The sequence below is a fragment of the Cygnus atratus genome, chromosome 20 (assembly GCF_013377495.2).
Source record: "Cygnus atratus isolate AKBS03 ecotype Queensland, Australia chromosome 20, CAtr_DNAZoo_HiC_assembly, whole genome shotgun sequence".
Taxonomy (NCBI): Eukaryota; Metazoa; Chordata; class Aves; order Anseriformes; family Anatidae; genus Cygnus; species Cygnus atratus.
This window is the reverse complement of record NC_066381.1, coordinates 4,871,776-4,895,639: the sequence shown is the minus strand read 5'-3', so window position 1 is coordinate 4,895,639 and position 23,864 is coordinate 4,871,776. Positions and strand designations below refer to the sequence as shown.

Sequence of the window (23,864 nt, the reverse complement as noted above, 5' to 3'; positions counted from 1 at the left end):
TCCGTGACAAAGATCAATTTACAACGTGCATTTCCAGAGTTCACACCAGGAAAAGTTGCTGCTGCACCAGGTGTTTTTTTTTTTTTTTTTTTTCCTTTTTTTTTTGGATTTTTTTTAATTTTTTTTTTTGTTTTAAATCTTGACCAACTTTGAATGAGAAGAAAATCAGCTTTGAATTCAGAAATTCAAACATATGCCAACAAAGATGAACATCACAGGAAACCAGTCTCTCATTTTAAATTAACACGCGAGTAAATCACAATGTACTTTGACAAAGGGGCACTGCATCTTCATGAAATTCTCAGTAGAGGCTCTAGGAGGCTAAGGGTATTTTCTCTCTCTGTATATTTTAAGTCTCTTCTCTCACAACTGAGGCTTCTTATTCTCAGTCCTAAATTATTTTAAAACTATTTAAATAATATTATTTATTAGGCATTTAGATAAAATACTTTTTTTTTTTAAAAAATGATTGCTCTAGGAAACACAACAGGGGCACAATGATATGGATACGAGCCGACAGCACCCCACTCCATCCAACTTTCTCCAGTGTCTGCTCACGGGATATGTATACTCCTGTTGTGTTTGTATCAAATAAAAACAAACCTCAAAAAAAAAGAAACTGTTAAAATTAATCTCATAAATAGGAAATGTTAGATTGTTTTCCTAATTACAAACCGCCTTTATATATTTCACCTTATGATGCTGTAGAGAGAGCAAGCTTGGAGCGTGACACAGAAGTGCTGCTGAGGGCTGAGGATGCAGGTGGGAGGAAGCCCGAGCTTCGCCAGACCCAACGCGATGGGACTGACCCTACAGTGCCTCGGCCCCCACAGCCAGCCCTGAAGACAAGACAGACAGCATGGATTCCCAATGGCACGAAGGACACGTAGCAGTTAGCGAGGGCTGGAGCCCATGAGCGGTTCCTGAATGCGGACAGACCTGCGGGCACAGCACGGGCCTTGGGAGCGTTAACGCCACCGGGCAATGCTGGGCTTTCGAAGCCTGTACCCTCCGTGCTGCTGGAGCCAAGCCAGGCAGGGCTGTTCGTCAGGAACCCGAATTCTCTAAACCAGTGCTTGCGCTCGCCTGTGTTCAGTGGACGGGGCCTCCAGATGCAGAGTGAGAATTTCTATTGCACGAAGACTTAACGCACAGTGTTTGAAGTGCTCAGTAGCAAGGGGGCAACTAACGCTGGGCCACGCAAGTGCTCCTTGGTTGGCGCTTGCTTTCCCCCCACCCAAGTGAAAAGCTGTGAATGCTGCGATCTAGATCACTGTGCTTTAGATTATTCTCCACGAAGAGATTAGAAAATAAGGCACATAGCTTTCCAAGTATAGAAAGTTTGTTAAAGACTACATTTTAGGAAAGTAGCAAGAACTAAAAACTTAATGGGAAATGCAGTAACGTACAGGATTTTGATGACATGCCTGTTGAATTAAAATAAAACCATTTCAAACTAAACTAACCTCTTTCCCCCATAAAAGACCTTTCCATGATCCCCACCTCCTGAGGAGGTGAAAGGAAATGGAAGCCCTGCTCAAGGAAAAAGAAAAGGACAACACAGAGGTGACCTTGCTTATTCCCCACACGTCTCCTTTAGGAGCCAGATGCTCAAGCACTTGCAGCAGAGCCTGTACCAGCATCCAGAGGTAACTAGGTACTTTGGAAACACTTTTAAAGCTAGTAATAATTTACTCACATAAATTATACATCAAAATAGTACTAAGGGTCTAATGTAAACTAACAAAAGCCAGAGAAGTCTGACTGAAGGACTGATTGTAGAAAACATCTTTTTTTTTTTTAGTTACTTGGAGATAGGATTGTACTTCAGAGCAAGTCAAGTGCCAAGTTTTAGTTCTTCTCTTGAACACACAGCACTTGTCTTCCAAGAGGAACTGTGAAGTAGAGAATTTCAATCTCATTCCCAAGAATACTTGAATATTCAGCTCAGGGAAAGCAAGAACAAACCACTTGCTTGTACTTGTTACTTGGCTAAATTTACCTATCAGTGGTTTTTGCAATTGTTTAAATACATGGCAAAATTCTTTACTCTCCAACTTCCCACTGTACATAAATATAGCAGAGTATAATTTACTTGTGCAGCTATCTAGCATATTAACTTCTCCTAGGCCACATCATAGCAAACCCCTCACACCAACTGTTACGGGATGTTACAGACAAAGTTTGACCCTTAATTTCAAATTACCTGGCTTTTGCACATTTCAGACCCTCGGAATTATTTTTATGTATTCTGAACATGATCTTCTCCCTCCCCAGGTTAGCTGAACCCGCATATCTCAAGAAATCCGACCTCTCAGATGGATAATCCTGCATTTACAACACGGAACTTATCCGACAAATGGGAAAATAGCATGCTATGCATTAAGATACAAAGTAGTTTTAAGCCTCCACTCACCTATGCCCCAAATGATTTGATGATTCTGGCTGTAGCAATTCTACTGCCCCACCGAGACCAAGCATGTAAATACTATACATACAGGGGGCTTCCCATACTGGAATCATGTACATACACACTTAACAACTCCTAAAAATGCATATTCATTACCCGCATCGACAGAAGATGTAACACGACTTAATGCCATGATTCCTGTTACCAACGGAGAGATGGTGCTGTTATGAACATTACCACAGAATTACACAGTAACTATGCCACAAGCAAGTGTGTCACCGAAGCAGCAGGGAACTCCTGGCCTGACTCTCCACTTCCATGGATCTTTGGATGAAGATTGTACTACGTTGTACAAGTGTCTCTAAGAATCAAAGAGAAAGTCAAAGACGTGATATCGTGGGGACTTTAGCCATCTACTTTTGCTGTACTGTTTCCTACGTTATTTTGCTATGGTCAGGAATTCAGTCATTCATGGCATGTGTCTGTTTCAAGGGTTTGGGGTTTGACACAGAGGTTGTGGGAAAAGTGGGTGCCCTTGGTCCTTGGCTGTACCAGAGGTTCTCACTAATAAAACTTCAATGAACGACTTCGTTCAGCTGGGAAATGACCTTACAACTAATAACTTGCATCCCGTATGCCACAGTACCAGTGGACTGGGGGGAAAATCATCCCTGAGGAGAGAGATGGCACCACTCACACACCTATTTTAAGGCTTTTTTGAAAACTTAAGTGCACAGGCCTAATGCTAACCTTCTCCAAAAGGATAAATTTCACCTTCAGAGCATAGAAACTTTATATCCTTGCATATTAACGGGGTAGGGTACATGACCTGGTCATGTAGGATTAGTCCCTAGGCATAGCATAAAGGGCTTGTCTTGCTTTAAAGTTCATTATTAACTATATTTTACATATGGCATAGTCAATACATCCCACAAAAGGGACGGGGAGGAAAGAACTTATTTGTGAAATAATATTTCTACATTTCAGAGCTCAAACGCATACATGAAGGAGATAGGGACCACTAGGTCACTTCTCAAACTGAGAAGGTTAAGCCAGAAAAGAAACTTAGATCTTGTGCTTTCCAAGCCAGTGATTCTCCTTGCAATTTAAAACCATCCAGCAAGATTTTAAACCACTGGAAAAAAAAATATATTTTTGTACAGAATTTTTAAATTCTCTCTCTTTTCTTTTCAATAAGTTGATTGTATATGCAACACAAAGGAAGAAAATGTTGATGTTCAAGTAGTGGGGCAACAGAAAGTGCAAAGGGAATGCAGCAGGCCAATGTATATGTGAACTGAATACTGCTTTACAGCTGTTTTGTCTGAGTGAGTCACATTTAGGAGTAAGAAGATATGAGCAAATTGTCTCATCAGGGTCAAAACCCAATTCACTCCCGGGAAGGACATGATTTGGTTTTAGTGAATGTGAAATCACCCTCCCCCCCACATAAGAACCAACTTCTCTTCTCCTGTGTTTCTGATAGTCTTCAAGAAACACTCACAGCACAGGACTCAGCCACACAGGGTGGCTCTAGGACAGAAAATACTCTAGGATATGTACACAGAGTCAAGAAGTAAGAAGAGAGAGTTTAAGAAACTCACGTGTTAAAAAGACACAAATGAAGCAAAAATAGTGCCCTCCATCTGCATGCAACAAACTGCTTTTCTTTCAGCTTGCAACAAATTGCTAAGTAAGATTTCTGATCTCTTTGCAACCTTGCTAAAGGCACTAGTCCAGATTACTGCAACATTTAAGTTTAAATAAACTGATTTGGATTTAAGTGCAAGGAAGTGTCCAAAACCAAGGGATTTTTTTTTCATGTATTCTCATAATTTATACATGGTCAAAATATTATTTTTTCCTGTTTCTAACCAGCGCTGTTTTTGCCAGAAGCATTTTTATTTCCTATAAGTTTTAAGAATACTTGGAATTAGTAATTTTAAGATGGAAAACGACAGACTTCTGACTGCAACTGTGCGAGTGGGGACTGCAATCACTGTTACCATTTTCCATTATTTCAGTACATTACTTTGTCAGATCTCCCTCAACCCTAATTTAGGTAAATGTATCACCTTTCTAATTTGAGTTACCACCAGAATGATGCACCTCTATAGCTTACTATTACTCCCATTAAAGGACTGAAAACCAGCAACTTTTAAGTAATTGGATAGAGAATATTGCATAGAATTGTCGCATTCATTAACCCCCTTCTCTACACCATTCCCATATGAACAAGTTTGATAAAACTATTGTGAGGATCTTTCACCTAATGAGAAAGGCACATGTAAATATATATTTTTCTCTTTAACTATATGACTGATCTTTCTTATTACAGCAAAGAGTTTTTTACTGAATATTCACTAATTCATGATAAGGACAGAGCGCACTGATAAAGGTTCCTTTAAAACGTGGCTCTATTTAGAGACATTTTACAGATGAATAAATAAAATGGTCAAATTTTACGGCATCAACAGCAACTGTAATTAGAACCATTTCTGCCAATCGTAATGTGTAAACCTGTCATCTGAAATTTGTATCCTCAAATATGGAAGTGCATTGAAAATCACACTGGATGAGCCCTCTGCCAAGGGATACTCTTCCCTTACTTTTACCTAAACAAGTATTACACCTTTTGCCTTTCCTAACCATCCAGAAAGAAAAACGACAATTTTTTGCTGCAATATAAAGGTATTTTTGTTAAAATAGCCTGGGCCCTTCATCCACAGCTTTAGAAGAGCATAGAACTCGATATAGAAAGAGAAAATAAAACTATTTTTAAAGAACCTCGAGAAACAAATCAGAACAAAATAGACTCTGGCATTACATCTTTTCTGAAAACTATCTGTGCTTTTATCCATTGGGAGAAAAATGTCATCAGTGAGTGCTCTGCTCCCAGGCTCCGTGCTCTGCAAAATGACCATGCCACGGGACGAGCCCCAGGTCCCCTGTGCCTCTGTAACACCGCTCGCCTTCCCGCGCAGTGACCGAAGAATATAAAAAGCCCCAGTGCTACTCTCTGGCTTTTCTTCTCCTGCAACTTTTTTGTCCTTTTCTGTTAATCAAGTAAAAAGAAAGTTACTCCAATACATATTTTTTCCTAAAAGCGTTACTTTCAAATGCCACACAAGAACAGAAATACAGCTAAAATCTTTCAGTGTTGCTGAAGTTAAGTCTCTGAACCAGGGAGGTCTCTGCCCGTTCGGAAAGCCAGTAGGTAGCTCATCTCCAACAAGAGAATCTCAGCAGTAGTTCAAGCTAATCCATTTTGCTTTCCAATGGAACAGAAAAGCAGCTGTGACCTTGGCTAAAAATCGGGAACAAACAGCTGGGAGCATCACTTCAACTCTACGAGCTCGGTCTGAGGGCGTCCGTCTGCCCGTGCCCTGAACGAGGCGCTTACCAAGGGACCCCGAGTGACGCCCAGCGGGGCGGCCGGGCTGCCCCCACAGCATCTCAGCAGGCTAATCCACATTCAACGCAGATCATTAAATATGAAACAACAAAAGGAGCTAAGCCATTAATAAAGTGCCAAAAATACAGGAAATACTGACAGCATTTGATTTGATTAATTTTATAATAGATGCCAATGACAACCCTTGGCAGGATGGAGTGACTTCTGACTTGTGAATGCTGTCTTTATCCAGCAAAATTACAAGATTCAAATGTAATGATGGAGCTTAGAATTAACAGTTAGTGTTATAACAGAAAAATTTCCTCTAGAAAGGCAAGCTACAGATATGCATTTTAAAAACCATTATAGCATTAAAAACTGGGCAGATGCTAAAGAACCCTAAAGAACTAGAGGAAACCTGAAAAACAATCTAAAAACAAACAGGAAAAAAAAAAGATACAAGTTTCAAGGCACTTACGTATTGCTTATTAAGAAGAGAGATCGACCTTAAATGCTGCATTTGTGTTCAACCTGTGAATACAGTTCTGCTGTCGGATAATGCAGCAAGAGCTCTCAGTAAGCATTATGGAATGCAATTATATCGACACAGGCACAAGAACAGTTTGGGGAATATTAATTTAAAAAAAATGATCAAACAGAAAAAAAAACATGAAACCTCTCTATCGAGAAAGCCGAGAGTAGCCACTTGACTGCATCAAGCACCTGGATCTCAAATCAGCAGACAAGGACAGTAGAAACAGACCGGCAAATGTACTGCCTAGAATTACCTAAAGAAACAAACAACCACAATACAACCTGAACCGAACAATAAAGACAAAAATTCAGAACATAAAATATCTCTGTCTTCTCATCAGAAGTTTTGCTTCACGGCTGAAGACGCATCTTGTTATGACTTGTATTAAGGTAGGCGTACTTTTACCAGGACGCGCATTTATAGATGGAGCTGTGCTTTTTATGTCAAACCAGACCATTGTACAGATACAGAGAGGTAACACTTTGCTTCACCACGTTATTTCCCTTGCTGGCCATTCCCGTGGACTAACTGCACTCCAGATAAGAAGCCAAAATCGCTTCCAGTACGGGCTGTCACACACTCGTGTTTGCTATTACAGACCATCTCCTCAGCTCATCACAGAAAGGGGCCGTTGCTCTCTCTGTTCCTCGATTTTAGTTTTGCATCACAAGTCCCCAATACCCAAGGAGGTACCCTGAAACAGCTAGCAGTAAAAAGAGGAAACAAATCCCTGCCTTTCAGCCTCCTAGAGCCTTCTTTTCTTAATCATGAAAAGGATTGATTTTAGTGTACTGATTCTTAATTTGTGAAACTTGCGCTAAGTGCTGCTGTTGCATGTTAAGAGACTGTAAATGAAATACATAAGTTCTAAAACATCATGCAAGAAATGTGGTTTCACATCTTACAGTCAAAAATCCTACTAATGAATTAATACAAGCACACTGAGGTGTAATATTGGGAACATACCTTTAAAGTCGGAACTCCTCTCCCCATCCCTCCCTCCCCCAAAATCAGAAAAGTAATATTAATTAAACTTAAGAAGTAATGAATGCACCATTAAAGTGTCATCAAAAAGATGCTGACCTAAGACAAAAGTTCAATGATACACAATACGGTCAAAAAGTCTTCAATCAATAATATACAGTATGACAACTACATCTTGTAAATTATACCCAATACTGCCGGCAGTCTATCCCTCTAAAGAATATTTGCCCCCTTTCATCCCTTCCTAACAATCAGATAATAAAATACAGCACCTATAAATAAGCAAAAAAAAATTATATATATATATATTTATATATATATATATATTCCGAAATCATCTATTGTTAGTTTTAAAGATATGGCAATAAAGGAGTCTAAATTAGCAAACTTGTAGAAGCCATAACTGATAAAACAGCTTATTGAAAAAAGGTGGCAGTAATGCACTCTATGTGTGCACAAGTACGTAAGAAAAATACACAGACGTATAAAATTGCACGCACACACTCACACACACACATCCTTCCACACACCTCTATGCTCACGCATATACATATAGACAACAGGAGGAGTTAGAGACAAGTTAGAATTTGATTTGTACTTTGATCAGCCCTAACCTGTGCATAAAAAAATGGCAAAAGGCTGTATTTCTGCAGGGCAGAATGGGCTAGACTGGGACTCGAGAGCATGAACGTTTTGGTTTGGAGTTTGGGCTGCTTCCGTCTTGGTAAGAGCCCGTCTGGTCATTGCCATGTACTATTATTCCACGTAAAAAATAAGCTTCCCACAACTAAAACATATTTAAAATCAGTGCTTGTGGTGGGAAGAGAGTCAGTAAATGGCCACCTACAGCAGGAAAACTTCTCTATCTGAGGCAGCTCCAGTCCCCTCTTAGTGGTGTGTGACAGCAGTCGTACACATGAACTACGCTTTCATCGGTTCCAGGTAAGCTGAACATTTCGGGTTACAGAATACATCCCCGAAGTAGCAGGCTGAAATGTTACTGGCCAACGTTTTTTTTGAGCTATCTGACTTTACTGAAAGGAAATCCTGTACACTATGAACCAAGTGAAATGATCAAGTACATGCTGTTTCTAAGTTGTCTCCTAAACCTCCTAGATATGAGGTCTGATCAGCGTGCTCTGTGGTTAGAGGTTAAAAAGCAGATTATAAAATACCTAGATTCAGATTTTTTTTTTGTCCTGATTTGGCCTAAAATGGAGTGTATTAAACAAATTCTGGTCTGCAAAAGACCAGAATCAGTTAAAGCTATGAAACAATGTGCACTACGTGTCAATATTCTATATCACTTACAAGAAAACACTAAGTCAGCTACCACAAATTAAGATATTTTCCTGATGTGACTTTTTTTTGTTTTGTTAAAAAATATGTGGAGTAAATGTGTTTTTTCTTTTTTTTAATTCAAAGTTTCAAACAACAAGATTCTTTTCTTTTCTTGAAAATATGTAGGAATCCAAACTAGTGTGTTTAGAGTCGGTTGACTGTGCAATCTCTTAGTGGCAACTGAACAGCTACAAAAAACTTTCTTTTTTTTTTTCTTTTTTTTTTGAAAAATCTCCCCTTTTTTCCTGGTTTAAGAAGATAATAGTGTATTATCGCTCTGTAGCCATTAGATGGCAGATAAAAAGCCCCCTTTTAATATGTGGGTTTGATTTTTTTTTTTAAACGTTTTTCTTTTTTTTTAAAGCCCACACCAAAGAGGAGGGCACAAGGCAAAGCTGTATGAGTTATTCCAGAAATTGTGGAAATCACTTAGGGCAATAATAAAAACACTTCAGGGTACAAAAAAGCTCGACTACACATTTCAGTTTTCTTCCTCGAAAACACAAACATAAATTGGGCTTAACGCTCCTTTTGTTTTCTATATGCACCTTGGCCTATGGCGTTTTTGCCCTGTGGCCCGCAGGGCGGTTAAGTGCGCAACACAATAAAACCAGTAGAGGTCCAGTTTCACTTCCCAGCTCTCCAGAGTTGGGTGAGTTTTAATCTCAAAACTCCCACTCGACAGCCTCTTCTCGACTCGCGGCCTTCTCCAAGCGGTGGATTATGTTGTTCAAGTTTGCTGCTTTCTTTTTCCTCAAGGAGCTGTCTCGCGTGTTCCTGGAGCTCGCGGCCTCGGAGAAGCTGAACAAGCTCTGGAGAGAGTTGGCTTTCTGCGAGCCTGCGGCCGGCGTCGAACTCGTACTTGGCACGCTGGAGATTTTCTCTGAACTTTCTTTTGACTTGTAGGAGCTCTCCCCTGTAAGGACTGAGGTGGAGGCAGCTGAGGTAGAGGCATCCCCTTCCGTGGCGGAGTTGGGCAGTGTCTCCAGAGCTTCTCCTGAACGCTGAGACCCCGCTGGAGAGCTCTGGCGCGGTGCTCTGAGCCTGCCCTCATCGTCGGTGTCCTCCAGGCTCTCCGCTCCCAAGAGGAACGGCTCCGCTCTCTCCGAAGGCCTGGCGCCAGGCAGTGCCTCTTCCCCTGCTTCCAGAGCCGACTCCGCTTGCCCTCCCTGAGACTTTGTGGTTGCATTGCTGTACTCGTCCGCCTCCGGACCGCTCGGCTTTCCTTCAGGTGGGCCTTCTGCGTCCACGCCGTCGCAGCTGTCTCCCTCCGAGCTGTGAGCGGCTCTGCTGCTTCTCGCCGAAGGAGAATCGCTCGACCCGGCCTGGCTCTGGCTTCCCGCTTGGATCTCCTCGATGAACAGCTCCCGGCGGATGCGAGACCTAGGAGACAGATGAAAGGGATGGTGAGGCTGCTGGCGGCCACACAAAGCCTCGCTGCCACGTAACACACACCTTCCCAGGGTACCAACACCAAAAACTTGCAACGCCCTTCCCTAAGAAGCCAGTTTGCCTTGGCTACAGGACAGCTGCAACAAGCTGGGGTGGTGAAAGAGCTCACATGATACAATTCAAAGGACTGGCGCAAAAGGCATTCGGAAGAATGTGGAATATTGTCAAGATGCTCTTAATTTTGTTCTCCCTGGCCACACACCCACTTCTAAGCCTGCTGTGCATGGAAGGACCCAGGCTGCAAAACTCTGACTCCTCCAAAACAGGAGGTGGGAGGAAGGTTGGTCAAACCCAGGACTTTCAGCAGAATACCGTTTCTGGTAACCTGTTCAGCGCTTAGTTTTTGAGAGTGACCCATCTGACCTTAACCAGCATACTTATGGTAATGACTACCCATTTTAATAACCAGAGCAGACATTATGGAACAAAGCAAAAATATAAACTTTATGTGGATAATCAATTCGTAATAATATGATTTGCGAAAACCCAACGAGAGAGTGTTTTTTCCTTTATGATTTCACATGAAGTAACATTCATAATTTTATGCTGAATTTTTACAGCTCTGGACTTGGTTTCATGGACAGAGATGAAAGGCTCTGCAGTCTCCTATTCCCACAGGATGTCTGACATCAGGAACACGAAACTTTACAATACACTGGACCACAGAAGGGATGATTTTAAAAAATATGAATATATTTCTAGTAGATCCAGTGGAAAATAGCTTATAAATGAAAAAGAATCCAGACTTTACTAAAAAAACGAACCACAATCTGTTTAAACAAAAAAGAAACAAGGAAAAGAAAAATCGAGAAAAAACAGCCACCAAGGAGAAACCAAGATGAAAGAAAGTTCATCATTGTGAAACCCCTCCGGGGAAGCACAGCCTTTTGACAGGTTGTCAGTCTAGAAGCTACTCTGACTTCTGTCTTATTTTTTATTTGAAAAATCGATTTCAGAACATGAATAGTGACAAGGCAAGCAGTGCATTTCAAGGGAATTAATACACTCCATGTGTGGCTAAAACTACTTGGTGTTTCACCTTGTGCCTCCTGTTTCTGGAAGCATGTAATAATCCCATAAACACATTGCCTATGCCATTTAACTCAGGTCCTTCCTTCTTCCTTCTCTGCTTAGGATTTTCCACGATCCTCACAAGCACAACTGAACAGTTTATGAAAAAGCATCTTAGGGTCTAGTCGACTCTTTCTCTGTAGCACCCCATCAGCAGTAAAAGCTTACGAACACTGTTCAGGTCCCAGTCTGCAGCCTCAAAGACCTGTGATCAAGGACGAAACTACAAAGGGAGAGTTTAGCAGAACTTTATCTGTCAGAGTGGAAGCAACAATTTTGGTTTTAACCAGGGAGAATTGCTACGGGTCTTGCAGATGACAAGTAAAACACCGTCCCAACACAGATGGCTTGTAAGAATTTTTCATTTATCCCTGATCTTGCTACAGAAGACAGCACACAATGGAAAAAAATGTGATGAATGCAAAACACCATCTGAATACTGCTTTTGAAGCTAATGATATTATTGACTTGCTTGAAATGCAACAGACTATTTCAGCAGTACTTGCTGACTCTACACTTTTGAAGGATTTAGGGGGTCTGCAATTTTCCCTAGGAGAATATTATACACCTAACAGCAGACCACAGGTGCTAGCATTAATTTTCTATTACCATTAGTTGCATGCAGCCTGGATTATCAGGCTGTATTCATGCCTACAATCTCCCTGCATGGACACCGATACAAAACATGCTGCTTCTGTAACATTCACCAAGTCAGGAGAGGAAACAGGTAAGAGCTTCATGCCCGCATAGCATTTAAAATACCTCAACTCCAGCAAGATACAGAATGATGACATGCTCATTGAATAACTGACCACTGCCCGAGAGAATACAGGTTCAGTGTCTGTGGAAATCCTTCTAATTCACATCCAACCCACTGCTTCTGAAATCTAATCTGGCTCCTGACTAATTTCATATTAAGTCCCTATTGTAAAGAAGAACTGATGACAGCAGCTAGGAAATTTGAGAGCGTTCCTATCCGTGGAAGGTGTTGGCCTTGACACCAACACATCCCGTTGGCATTTGTCAGTGTAACTCAAAATATCAGAGATTTGAAGTTTCCTGTACAAGCCTTTACACAACTCCTGGAACTCATCCAACCAAGCACAATGCTACAGTTCACTGAAAAATATACCCATAGTAAGAGCAACAAAATTTAGGATCCAAGAGCACTAGATTACAATTCAGGAAAGTTGATTTCAGTTCCTGATGCTTCTGTAGTATCACCCCCATGACCTTACTGAGTCTCTGTGCCAGTTTCACCACATGAAGTTGGATTGAAATTCCCATTTCCTACTCGCTCTTCTAAGTGAGTTCCTTAGATAACGGAGCATTAGACTGATGTGTCCTGTAAGTGCTTCACTAATGCAAGTATTAATTCAAGATATATTCTTATGTTTTCTGTTTCCAGAGCTCTACAATTGCTATGGATGCAAAGCAAAAGACTGGGACAAGTTTGCAAATGCAGTAAAATCCTTTATATCTATTTATATTCTGAAGTGGATTACTTCTTTGCCTGCTGAGGACTTTTTTCAAGTTTCTTCTACTGTGGCTGATAAATGCTATTGCTGACTTCCCATCTGGTAGATATAAAACTAGATTGTGTTGTAGCAACGTCCCTTGGAAAGTGAGGTTTGGGCTGAATCCCGGAAGAAAAGCATCACTGTAATGGGATTCCCAAGAGAATGGAGACTAACATGTCCAAATCTGTCCCTCCCTCATGTAAAGCTTCTTTAAAGAAAAACTAGCATTACAGAACAGCTAAATGGTCTGAGGGTTGGAACTGCTTCTGTATAGTCTTCAGTTTGGAAGAGCAATGGTTGAGGGAAGAGTTTAAAAGAGAGAAATAAAATCGTGTGGCCTGAAGAAGATGAAGAGGAGAAAGACTACCCATTACGTACAACACCCGAGCTGCAGAGCAGTCTGACCCTGTTCCCCTAGCAGAGCTCGTAACTTGCACCTCTTTTGCCATGTCCTGCAAATGATTTAAGAGTACTTCATGACAAAAGTTAAGAAAGTTACTGTACTAAGGAACAGAACAGGCATATGGTTTGGTTTTCAGTGCTGCTCCAAACAGGTTTACGCCATCCCTTTAAAGGCCTAGAGACTCAGCAGAAGCACATCTGGGAGCAGGTCCAGATCACTCAGTGCTGTGAAGCTGGTGCTACCCAAAAGCTTATAGCACCTTGTTTATACGTTTTTTATTTTGTATACAACTGTCAGCACCTAGTCTACATTAATGTATAGCTTCGTGTGGCTAAACACGCTGATCAGTCATGACTTGTCACGCTTTCTCACAGCACGCCTGAGCAGGAGATCTCATGATAATGAGGAAGATGACACATGCCACCAGTGCTCCCGCACTCGTCTGCGTAAGTGAGAACAGCACATTTTGCTGTCAGGCCCAAGTGAACATATTTTCATAGGCATTCCTCCAACTTGTGTATAATTGCCTAGAAGTGGGAATTGGAATAGAGGCCTGTGTTTGGAGAACTCTGAGCAGTGAAAGAGGCTGCATCTGTAGCGAATTCAAGTCAATGAAATTCACTGTAAATATGATTACTCGTTGGTTATCATTTTTAAATTTTATATTGTTTACTATAAACATTATTTTACTATTGTACATAATATTTCTGAGATATCTCATTAAACTATTCTTCTTCTGCTTCAGCAACTTCCCTGTGAAAAGCTGAGAAGGGCTAAAGCAGAAAATACCCGTTAAATGTTAGCAGTTTTCTGAAAACAAACAAGTTTAGCAAGCTGCTGTTAGAATAATTAGGAACATTACTGGCTCTGAGTGAAGGAGCAGAATGGCATTAAACCTGGTATCTTAACTGTACCTGTTTAATATTCATTAGAACAAATTTCTTGGAGAAAAGTCTGCTGAACTAATTAAGATTCCCAATCCCAAGCACAGCTGAAAATATGTTTATTCAAATCCTTCTAAGTCTCACATGCCATTCCAGCATTGTTTCTTTTTATTGGTGTCTCTAGGCCAAAACCTACTTCAACTGTTCAAATATTGAGAAGGTTCCCTCTAATATGAAAAAGGAACCAAACAGACCAACATCTTATTTCGTTTCAGTGGGACTCAATGATTTAATCATAATAACAAAATAAATCTGTGGCAACATCTGACTTCAGGGTTATCCGTTCTCTGTCCTTCATGGCTGTGCAAGCTTCCCAGAAATACCGCACACAACATGCCTATTTTCAGAGCTCAGTGACCCAAGACCTAGCAGAAAAATCCTCTTTTTGCTCTTATGCTAGAAAAATGTACAATAAAACCAGTGCAATTCTGATACCATCCAGCAGAGGACAGTTTCAAGCAATCTCTGCCAAGTGACCCAGACATAAGATGCACAACACACACCTATATGTATATATATATACATATGAGTGTGTGTCTGTGTGTGTCTGTATATGCAAGTAAAAAAGACCAGTCTTGCTTATAGCAATGGGATTTATAAATATTCAACACAGCAGTGGACATCTCTAGATCAATGCCCACCCCAAAAGCAAGACTTGTGTTTAAAAGCACTTCTTACATCAGTATGTGAATATTGCTATTCCTCAGGGATGACTTAAAATTAGTCTGGAGCATTAGCATTGCTGTTAGAACCTCCCTGCTGTCAAAACTGTTCATTTTGTACAACTGCTCAGTGCTAGCAGAAACAGACACAGTCTGCTGAAGGAAAGTAGCACCCTGCCAAAGCAAATAAAATAAATACTTTATGAGTAGGGCTCCTGGGAGATGTCGTACCTGTAGTTGTGGAACCAGTTGATCACGGTGCTGGTTTTCAAGTTGAGCTGCGTAGCCAGTTCCTCAATGGTTTTTGGTGATGGGTATGGCTTTTGCTGGTAGGCTCGTTTCAGAGCTTCCTTCTCTTCTGGTGCCAGCACCACCCGGGGCTTCTTCAGCTGATGCTGTGGCTGCGGGCTGGCCCCCTGGCTGTAGTCTATGCCAGCGGATGAGGACTCACAAGACTGACTGTCACTAACGGAGCTGTGTCGCCGTTTCATGTAAGCTGAAAGAGAAGTGCATCAGATCAGCCCCAGCTGAATACAAATGCAAAATCAATGAATATATGAGCTGTGGAATAAATGTGAAGATGACAGGCTGTAAATGCATGGATGGGCTATTCAGAGAAAACAGAAGGGAAGGGGCATCATCAGAGATCAGAGCAAAGCAAACATGAGGAGGATGCAAGAGACAAAAAAAAGAAGAAAGAAGGGAAAGAAAAGAAGGTGAATCAACTGGAAACCTGTCAGAGTTTTCTGCTTTTTCAATGAATATGGGACACGAGTAACAAGGTTCAGTTAGCAGGACTGATTTTAAATTCAGTCTTTCAAGGGTGGTGAACTGCCACATAAGCACCTGATTAGGACAGTTACCCTTCATTTAGACTTAAATGGTCTTGCTTGTTAAACACTTAAGGCGTACACTAAGGTCTCCCTGACACTTAAGGTCTTGGAATTAAAAATACGCCTCTGGAAGTTGAAGGCAGCCAAGGCTCCATCTCTAACACACGATGGCGCCCAGAGCCCGGCCATCCCAGCACCGGGCTGAACAAACCCATCAGGCGTTTGTTGCTTTTTCTTACAGATCTTCACTATAGCAGGTGACAGGTTATGAAAGAAAAACAGCCCACAACATCCTCCTCCCCTATACAAGGCTCCTTCCAAAATGCCTGTACTTTGAAGACATCCCTCGCTGCACTACTGCAGCTCAGGAAGGCTGACGGCAGCAGCCTACAATACCACTGCTGACCCTCCTGCCTGCCCAGCAGGGACTGAATTATCCTGGCAAAATTCTGCGAGGAAAGAGTCCCAGCAAATGCTGTCACTGACGTGATTGATTTACACTGTGCGAAGGGAGGTGGGATTTACTGCACCTGGCAGTATCACGCACAAGCATTGCTAATGAGGGGGCTGAAAACAGCAAATATAGATGAATCTTGTCAATAAAATATTTAATAGCCTGTTAAATACCTTCTAGATTTTTAAGAGTTTAGGTATTCAAGAGCTGCAATTTGATAACCCTGCCTATTATGTTCCAGATTACACCAGCCTGACATCAATCAAGCAGGCACTAAATCTCCAGCAGCCAGGAGCTCTGATTGGAGCCAGGGAGCAATGTGGGGCAGGTCACACCAGCCAGCAACTGAATTCTTCAAAAAAATAAATTTCTCTCTCTCCACAGCTCTGCCTTTAGGCTGCGGGTGCACAAAGAAGAAAAATTCAATGCAATCAAACAAACTGCAATACTGAAAGCCTTGCTCATGCAAGCCAACTTCTTCTGGCAGAGCTCCCTACAGGTCTGGCCAGGTCTTCTGTCTCCTGTGGGTTTCAGCATCCTGTCCTCTATGTCGTGTTATGTCCAGTGGGACCTTTTTACGCAGTATCTTACTATTGTTGAACTGAATTTTGAACATGCTCTGTAACCTTTAGGGGGTATCTGCATGGCCCACATTTTGTTTTTCCTGAATATGACAGATTACCTGTGGATTGCCTACTGTGTAAGATCACTGATATGGAACAGAGCGCAAGTTGCTCGTGATCCATCACTCTGCCACGATACACTCCTGCATGTGTTTGAAATAACTATAAAAAGCAAAGTTTTAGCTGCCTTAAATTTTTAAGAAAAAACTTCATTTAAAAATCACCTATTTAAGCTGTTCAAAGCAGATGTAGAACTGTGACGTGATTACAGGTAAATGAATTATTTCAAGGTGACCTATTGGCTTCATTTTTGCAGCGCTCAAGGAATTGTTACAAAATTCAACCACAGAATTAATGGTTCCAGTGATAAAAGCTCACATTTATATAAGGCCTTTAAATTCAAAGACTCTTAGCTGTTATTTCAAATTTGCATCGATATGCTGGCATAGGCAAGGTTCTCTCGTCTATTTTGGCAAAACAACCAAGAGGGCTGAAAGACAACATCTGTCCCTTCAGTAATGTGCAGCAACTTAAAGGAGTCCCTGAAACAAAACAGAGCCTTGGGTGGAAGATGTAAAACGTGTTTAGGCTATCTCTAACTGGAGTTTCTGGAATTTGGTCAGGCGACTGAGTTAACACCAGACACCCATGCATTGGGATGCTCTGAATCTCTCCTTTCTCTGCCCTCCAAAGGATGGCATTTCTGGCAGCTCAGAGCTCCCTGCTTTAGACTCCTAAAGACAGCACGTAGCTGCGATAGCTTGGGAAGAATTTCGTGCCCTATGCCTACCTCTGCTTTTGTAACCTCACAAAAGGTGCAAGGACTTATATGGGTCTCTCGTGTGAATGGAACAAACCATACAAATGTACATTATTTCCTTAACATAAAAATAAAGTCCTGCTGCTATGTCATGACCAATTGTTTTCCTGGAGGATAATGTATTATTAGAACAAATTTCTATTGGGCCAAAGGCACAATCCTGGCATGTGGCCATGTGCTGAACCAGTACCTAAGCTAAGAACTAGTACCTAAGCACCAGGCTTTAATGTCTCTCTCTGGAAACTTTATAAAAGCTTTTCCTTTCTAATTCTTATTTTAAACATATGTGCTGCCTGTAGACAACATAAGGAGATCATTCAGCACATTTTCAGTGACAGCGAGGCTCAAACTGGAATCCAAGTTGCAAACACACTTGATTTTTGGCGACGTTTGATTTTTGTGTGTGATGGGTCTCCACTTCTCAGGAGACCTAAAAAAAAAAAACACCACTGATGTCATGTGGGCAACAGTCTGGATGTGTGTCTGAGACCAACTTGTCAAGGCCAGCTCTCTCTGCAGTCTTCCTACCTCTTCTTTTCCCCCTGCTGTTGCCAGCCCAGCATCACTGTGTCCCTCTGGGAAGACTCCCCAGCATGTGCTCAGCTACAGATGATGCAGACACCATTGCAGAACTAGTGGCTGCCCACTGAGGTAAAGCAGAGCCCCTTCTAATACAATTTTTATCTTATGCAGTATTGAACAAGATTATTAAAAAGTGAAATAATGGGGAAATAAAGGGAATTAAATTTTCTCCTGACAGCAGGCTTCAGTACTGTTCAGTGAGGAGTGTGACGTTGCCAGCAGCACACACACCGGGAGGTTATAAGGAAAAGGGATGAACTCCTCCTCGGCAGAAAAAGTGGTGCAGAGTGTCTCAGCCTACTGAGTGGGAACCCCTGGCTTCCTCCGAAGAGGTTCATTAATGAACGTTACAAATTTTCAGAATCTCTTAACAGGGCATTTATAGCATAAACTTCAGACTGGCAGAAAGGGAAAAAAAAAGATATATGCGGCTCACCTGTATCATAATTATCAATCTATTCTCTTAATAAACAGAGGCAGAGAAATAATTGATAATAATGTTTTACTGGTAGCAGATACATTTGCATTGTCCTCTAATTGCCATTAGCTTAAGGGAAAGTTGTATTCTTTATGTGGCTCTAGTGCAATTTAAAAGGTTACATCACAGGATCCTTACCTGCATGAAAGGATTTTGCTGAAAATACAGGGCTGAATTCAGTTTGGAGTGCTCTGCCATGAGGACAGCTCTTACACAGTTGAGGCGCTCAGTACAGAGACTCAGATGATTTATAGCCTTATCTCTATTCAGGTGCCATCTACACAGCATATGTATTGCACAGTATTTGATAAGAATCCAGTTTAGAAAACAGTTTTGAAAGGATATTGTCAGCACTACTTTTAAATTATTTTTATTTTATTTTCCTGCATTATGGGTGATATTCTCTTTGAGACTATAAAAATCCAGCTAGTTGACAATTTTATTTCTGCTGTATTTCTAATACAGCAAAACACCATCATGGCTCCCTTTGGTTCACAACTGTAAGTAGGAAACCCCAGTGGCTTGTGCTCCCAGTGGCAGATCACACACAATCTGAGATAAGATCCCGCACTGCATGGTATTACATGGGTTACTATAACAAGGATTTGATTATATTCTTAAAAGCATGCAAGACCACAATTTTCCCAGAAGCTCCCTCGCTGTAATTTTTAATATAATCACAAAGTTCTTGATCAAATGTGTTAATGCTTTCAGGACATCAGTCAACAGCAGTGCTTTCAGTGCACACGATTAATGCTGTCTGTACTAATATCATTAAGGGATAGCTTGAGAGATGTATATATCATTAATTAGTTAACTGCTGATAATGGCAGTCTATAAGCCTCTCGTAAAATCACACATACGCACTAAAACCAGGGCTCTGAATAACCACTGTTTTTTAGTAATCAATTTAAAATATAGAGAATAGGCTAAGATTATCAGTATATGCTCCCTCCTAAGATACCTGAAATAACTGAAATCTCTCACAGGTGCATGCTCATGACATGGCCATTTTACACAAGTGTGTCTGAATAAAATCACCTTCCCCAACCCTATAAAGGCTATAGACTGAATTATTCTCAAACACCCTTTCATAAATGCTGCATTTTTCTTGCCTCTTAGTAACCATCCATGCAGGACTGGAAGAAGATCTCTCAGGAATCAACACACAGCTCCTTCAGCCCAACATCTGTGACCAGCTGCAGCACCATTAACTAATAACCCAAAGCCAGCTCCCAAACTCACATTTCTCATTTGGTAAGGCAAGTTATCAGTGATACACCAGGGCCTCAGTAATTAATCTACAGGAGAATATAGCAATGATTTCATGACAGCTGGTGAATATTCAGGGTTTTCGTGCGTAATTTTTTTTTGAGATGTATCTGCTTGAGCTAGCATCAAATAAAACTAAGAAAAAGCTGTTATGAAGTCTGTTTGAATAACCTTCATAATACTGGATCAATGCTGCCTCTATACTCTTTATGGAGAATTATAAAAGACACAGTCATCTTTGAAATAATGGAAAACATGAGTCAGCAGTCAGCTCCAAGTTACCTTTTTTCTCCATTCGTTTCATATCCATCAGCTTCTCCACGTTGTTGGGATCGTTCAGCCACAGCTGCATGCGGACAAAGGGTTCTCGTCCCTTCAAACTCAGCTTGTGCCAGGGCTTTGGGCGAGCCAGAAGGTCTGAGACAGAGCCTTGTGTTAGCCCTAGGATTGTCTCCCCAAACAAACGCTGACCTAATATGAAATTGAAAATGGCATGAATTCATTCAGCTAAGAGACAAGGCAAACTAAAAAGACAGAACACATCTACGAGATCATTCATCAATTATTCTTACTTCAAAATTGCTTGAAAACCCAAAAGAAACATTTAGAAGAATAAAAGCTCTCCCCACCCACTAAAGGTGTAAATATTGAGCTTTAGTTTAATCCTTAGGATCTGACTGTGGCAAAGAGGGGAGCTCAACACCTTTAAGGATCAGGACCTTACAGTGGAAACAGTGTGCATAAAGTTAAAATTAATGAGATTAAAAATAAACCAAACTTGCAGCTAAGCAGGCAACTAGTTAAGAGCAGTGAGACTACTTAGCTCTTGTGCAGGAGGGTATTGCAACAGCTTCATTCCAGCAGGGCAATCCAAACATTTCAAGCAATCAACGAACCAAAACCAATGCAACCCCCATTCAGCAATAGTCATTTAAATGTCCTCAAAGACATGTGTAAATATTTTCTGTGTTGTACTATATGTGGTGTTCTAACAGTGTTTTAGCAAGTGCAGATAATCACATTTTACAATATAACAGCTTTTCCAGTTTTTATAGCCTCTACAGTACTTCTAGTTAATAATTAATTTTACTTCTTTCACAATGCTATTGTCTGGCAGGGTAAAAACTAAAAATGCTTTTCAATGTACAGCATTTGTAAGTGCATTAATAACACTAGTTTTATATGGTTAAAATCTCAGTTATTGAGGACTGTGGAAAACGCCTCTGCAGCTCAAACCCAACCATACAGCTGCTTTCCTACAAACCTTTACTTCAGTTTTGTTCCTAAGCTAAACTGCCTTGATATGCAACAGCCTTTGTTACATGACAAAGCCTGAAGTCATCTGAGTCACCCCTGGTGATTTCTGATGGCAGTGCAGCTCTCATGTATTTTCAAGGTAACCCAAAGATCTTCCCATCCCGACCATGTTTAGGCCTCAGGGTCTTGTGTCTGATCCTTGGCTTCTGAATGCCCTCACCCCAACACAAAGCAGAACGCTCTTTCTTCACGTCCTAGCAGTGCCAGCGGCGTTAGCCTGTGGCAGCAAACAGATCCCGAGGGGTCCGTGCAGATGCAGGCTTGTCCTCCTGCAGCAGTGCAGGATATGCTTGTCCTTGTCACTTGTAAAAGCACCATCAGCTCTTCCCTACACAGCCTCATCTGCTCCTGACACAAACGGGACGTGGAAAATACCTGCTCTGTAGCCCCCTCCCATGTGCCAGACTCCATAAATCTCCTCTTCCTCTTTAAATACCCCACAAAACTTCTGGCCTCATGATTTTTTTGCCTGCACAGGGAGATGAGGGATGGTGGGCTCAGTTAACAGCAGACACCCATGCAGAACATCCCATGCGGATGAGCGGGGCAGGTGGCTCTGCAAAGCTTTTGGAGGAAGCAGTTGAGATTATGAAAGGTGGAGAGGGGAAGCAAGGACAGGGTTAGCAAGCAAGTCTGCTAATAAGCACTGGAACTAACCCTGAAAATAGTTCTTGCAGACTGAACAAAAACCTAAAATCAGAATTTACTTAGGTTCCTAAGTAATAAGTGATTTTCAACTTCCCTCACTATCAGGAAAATCAGAAGAAAGAAGTCATCGAGGGCCACCTTCAGAGCCCCTGTATTGTTAACCTACTGCCTCCCTGTTTCTCTGTATGTTTAAAAAGATGGGTAAGACCTTATCCATTTACCTTTAAAACTGCCAGCTACTTTTGAGCTAGGACTGCTTCTACAAAACTATTTTAATTTGCCTTAGTAAATAACTTCCCTTTAGAGTTGCCCCCACTTTCTGTGCTCTGGCTGCTCCCTGGCTGCAGCGGGGTGAGCAGAGCTCTGACAGCCATGGTGCAGCAGCGCCAGGCACTGCAACCGGCCACGTAAATGGGAGAGGGGACCTGACCTGGGTCAAACCAACCCGCCACCAGTAAAATGGGCAGTTTCGACTCAGACCAGCTGGTCTGGCTTACTGTGCAGCCATACAGACAGGAATACTGGCACTAATGTGCAAAGGGGGCGGAAATAAGCAGCCCGGAGCAGGTCCTAGCAAGGCTGCTGAAGGAAATGACCTTCAAATTAGAGCCCAGGAATTAAACAACCAAGGAAGGAGATAACATCACATTCTTTAGGTATTAAGGAAGAAGCTAAAAATGTTTGTGTCATTTATCTTATCCTAGGACACAGCAGGGCAGGATAAAACACCTGAAAGACTCCCAAGCCAATGGAGAATGTGTTAGAAATCATTCTTGGGGTAGCAGATGTATCGCATTCTGTCTTCATCAGTGTTATTAATAACTTAAATATTTTTAAGCACAGGCTTCCTAAAACTCCTGTTAATTCTCCCCATCTTTTTGCCTAATGTTCTTCACACCTGTTCCCGCTGATGTAGCTGCTCATGGAGGAAACTTCCTGCAAATTATGCTGCTTTCATGGTTAGTCCCAGCCCTTCCTGCAAAGTCCCCAATACTGCAATCTTTCAACAGCTCACTGCATTCGCTTCCCTCTGTATCCAGGTTATATGTTGCTCAACGGGGAATCACTGATAATATGACATTTGGGGGTAGGAACACTAGCAACAACTCAGCGTTAACGCTGCCAGCATCGTTTGCTAAAATGGTGACTGCTGAATGAATGCTTAAAAGCACGGGAGGAGAGACCCGTCAAACCCAAGCCTGGTTTGCTGAGCCATCTGGAATAGTTTCACACAATCGTGGTCTTTACTGGCCGATGGTATTTGAAGGGAGCCACCAGCAGTTGCCTAAGACAGGTTCACAAGGCCCTGTGGCCTAAGACAGAGAAACCTGTGCACCAAGTCAGCCTGGTGCACTAGCACACTGAGGGCGCAAAAGGAGACATTGAAACTGGTTCCACACCTAATGCAGAGTTTGGGGCACATTTCCTGGCTCTTCTGCTGCTTTTTAGGCTTGTCAGCCACACTGTAGGAAAACAAAAATCATGGGAAATAAAAAAGACTAAGTAAAAATGGCATCAAAGCAAACGTAAACAAAAATACTTTTTTCAAACCTCTCTGGAACACCAGAGCAGGTACAGCACTCAACAGTATTTTGCTTAAAAACTAGGGGCTTGAACTTGTAAACCCTTCCCGTGACTTGTGGCTTTATCTGTACATTAGGTCCACTGAACTAGCAACCACAGTTTGCCTATGTCAATGTGCACGAGCAAGTAATTCTGCTGGGTTCAGTGGAACACTCTCATGCAGAGTATGCCCAGGATCAGGGCCATTTTCCTTTTTTTTCCCCAAATTATATTAAATGAGAACTTGCAACCTCCCCCACCCCAGTATTCTTCCCCCTTAAAAAAAAATATCTCTGACAGTAACACCTGTTATCCTGTGTCTAGCTGAAAAAAGGGCTTCCTTATGTACTGAAATAAAGGAGTTTTTACTTATACAGTCATAACATTCAGATGATATGGATGAAATTCTTCCCACATACATATCAGCAGTCTAAACCTAAACTTATCTTTTTGGACCCATCTCTAGCGAACAGTGAGAAACTGGCACCTCTGGAGAGTGATTTGTCTCCACCAGCTCAGACATCTACTTTGAACATCTAAATGCAGGTGAGATGAATC

The 23,864-nt window shown here is 41.6% G+C and overlaps 1 protein-coding gene across 17 annotated transcripts in view; it reads right to left on the bottom strand.

Annotated features, from left to right (window-relative positions):
- The window catches only part of CUX1 (cut like homeobox 1), a 268,016-nt gene that overhangs the window by 19,853 nt on the left and 224,299 nt on the right, over nucleotides 1–23,864 (bottom strand). For 7 of the 17 annotated variants that reach the window (XM_035559220.2, XM_035559222.2, XM_035559223.2 and 4 more), the window contains 3 exons: nucleotides 20,061–20,249; nucleotides 14,948–15,212; nucleotides 8,707–10,047 (listed from right to left, as the gene is read on the bottom strand). The exons of 1 other annotated variant lie outside the window; for it this stretch is intronic. In XM_035559220.2, coding sequence (XP_035415113.1) covers nucleotides 9,330–10,047; nucleotides 14,948–15,212; nucleotides 20,061–20,249 — 1,172 coding nt within the window. In that variant the 3' untranslated portion in view covers nucleotides 8,707–9,329. Of the gene's footprint in view, nucleotides 1–8,706; nucleotides 10,048–14,947; nucleotides 15,213–20,060; nucleotides 20,250–23,143; nucleotides 23,207–23,864 lie in introns of those variants that run through there. 9 more of the 17 variants (XM_035559218.2, XM_035559219.2, XM_035559229.2 and 6 more) reach the window with 3 other exon arrangements.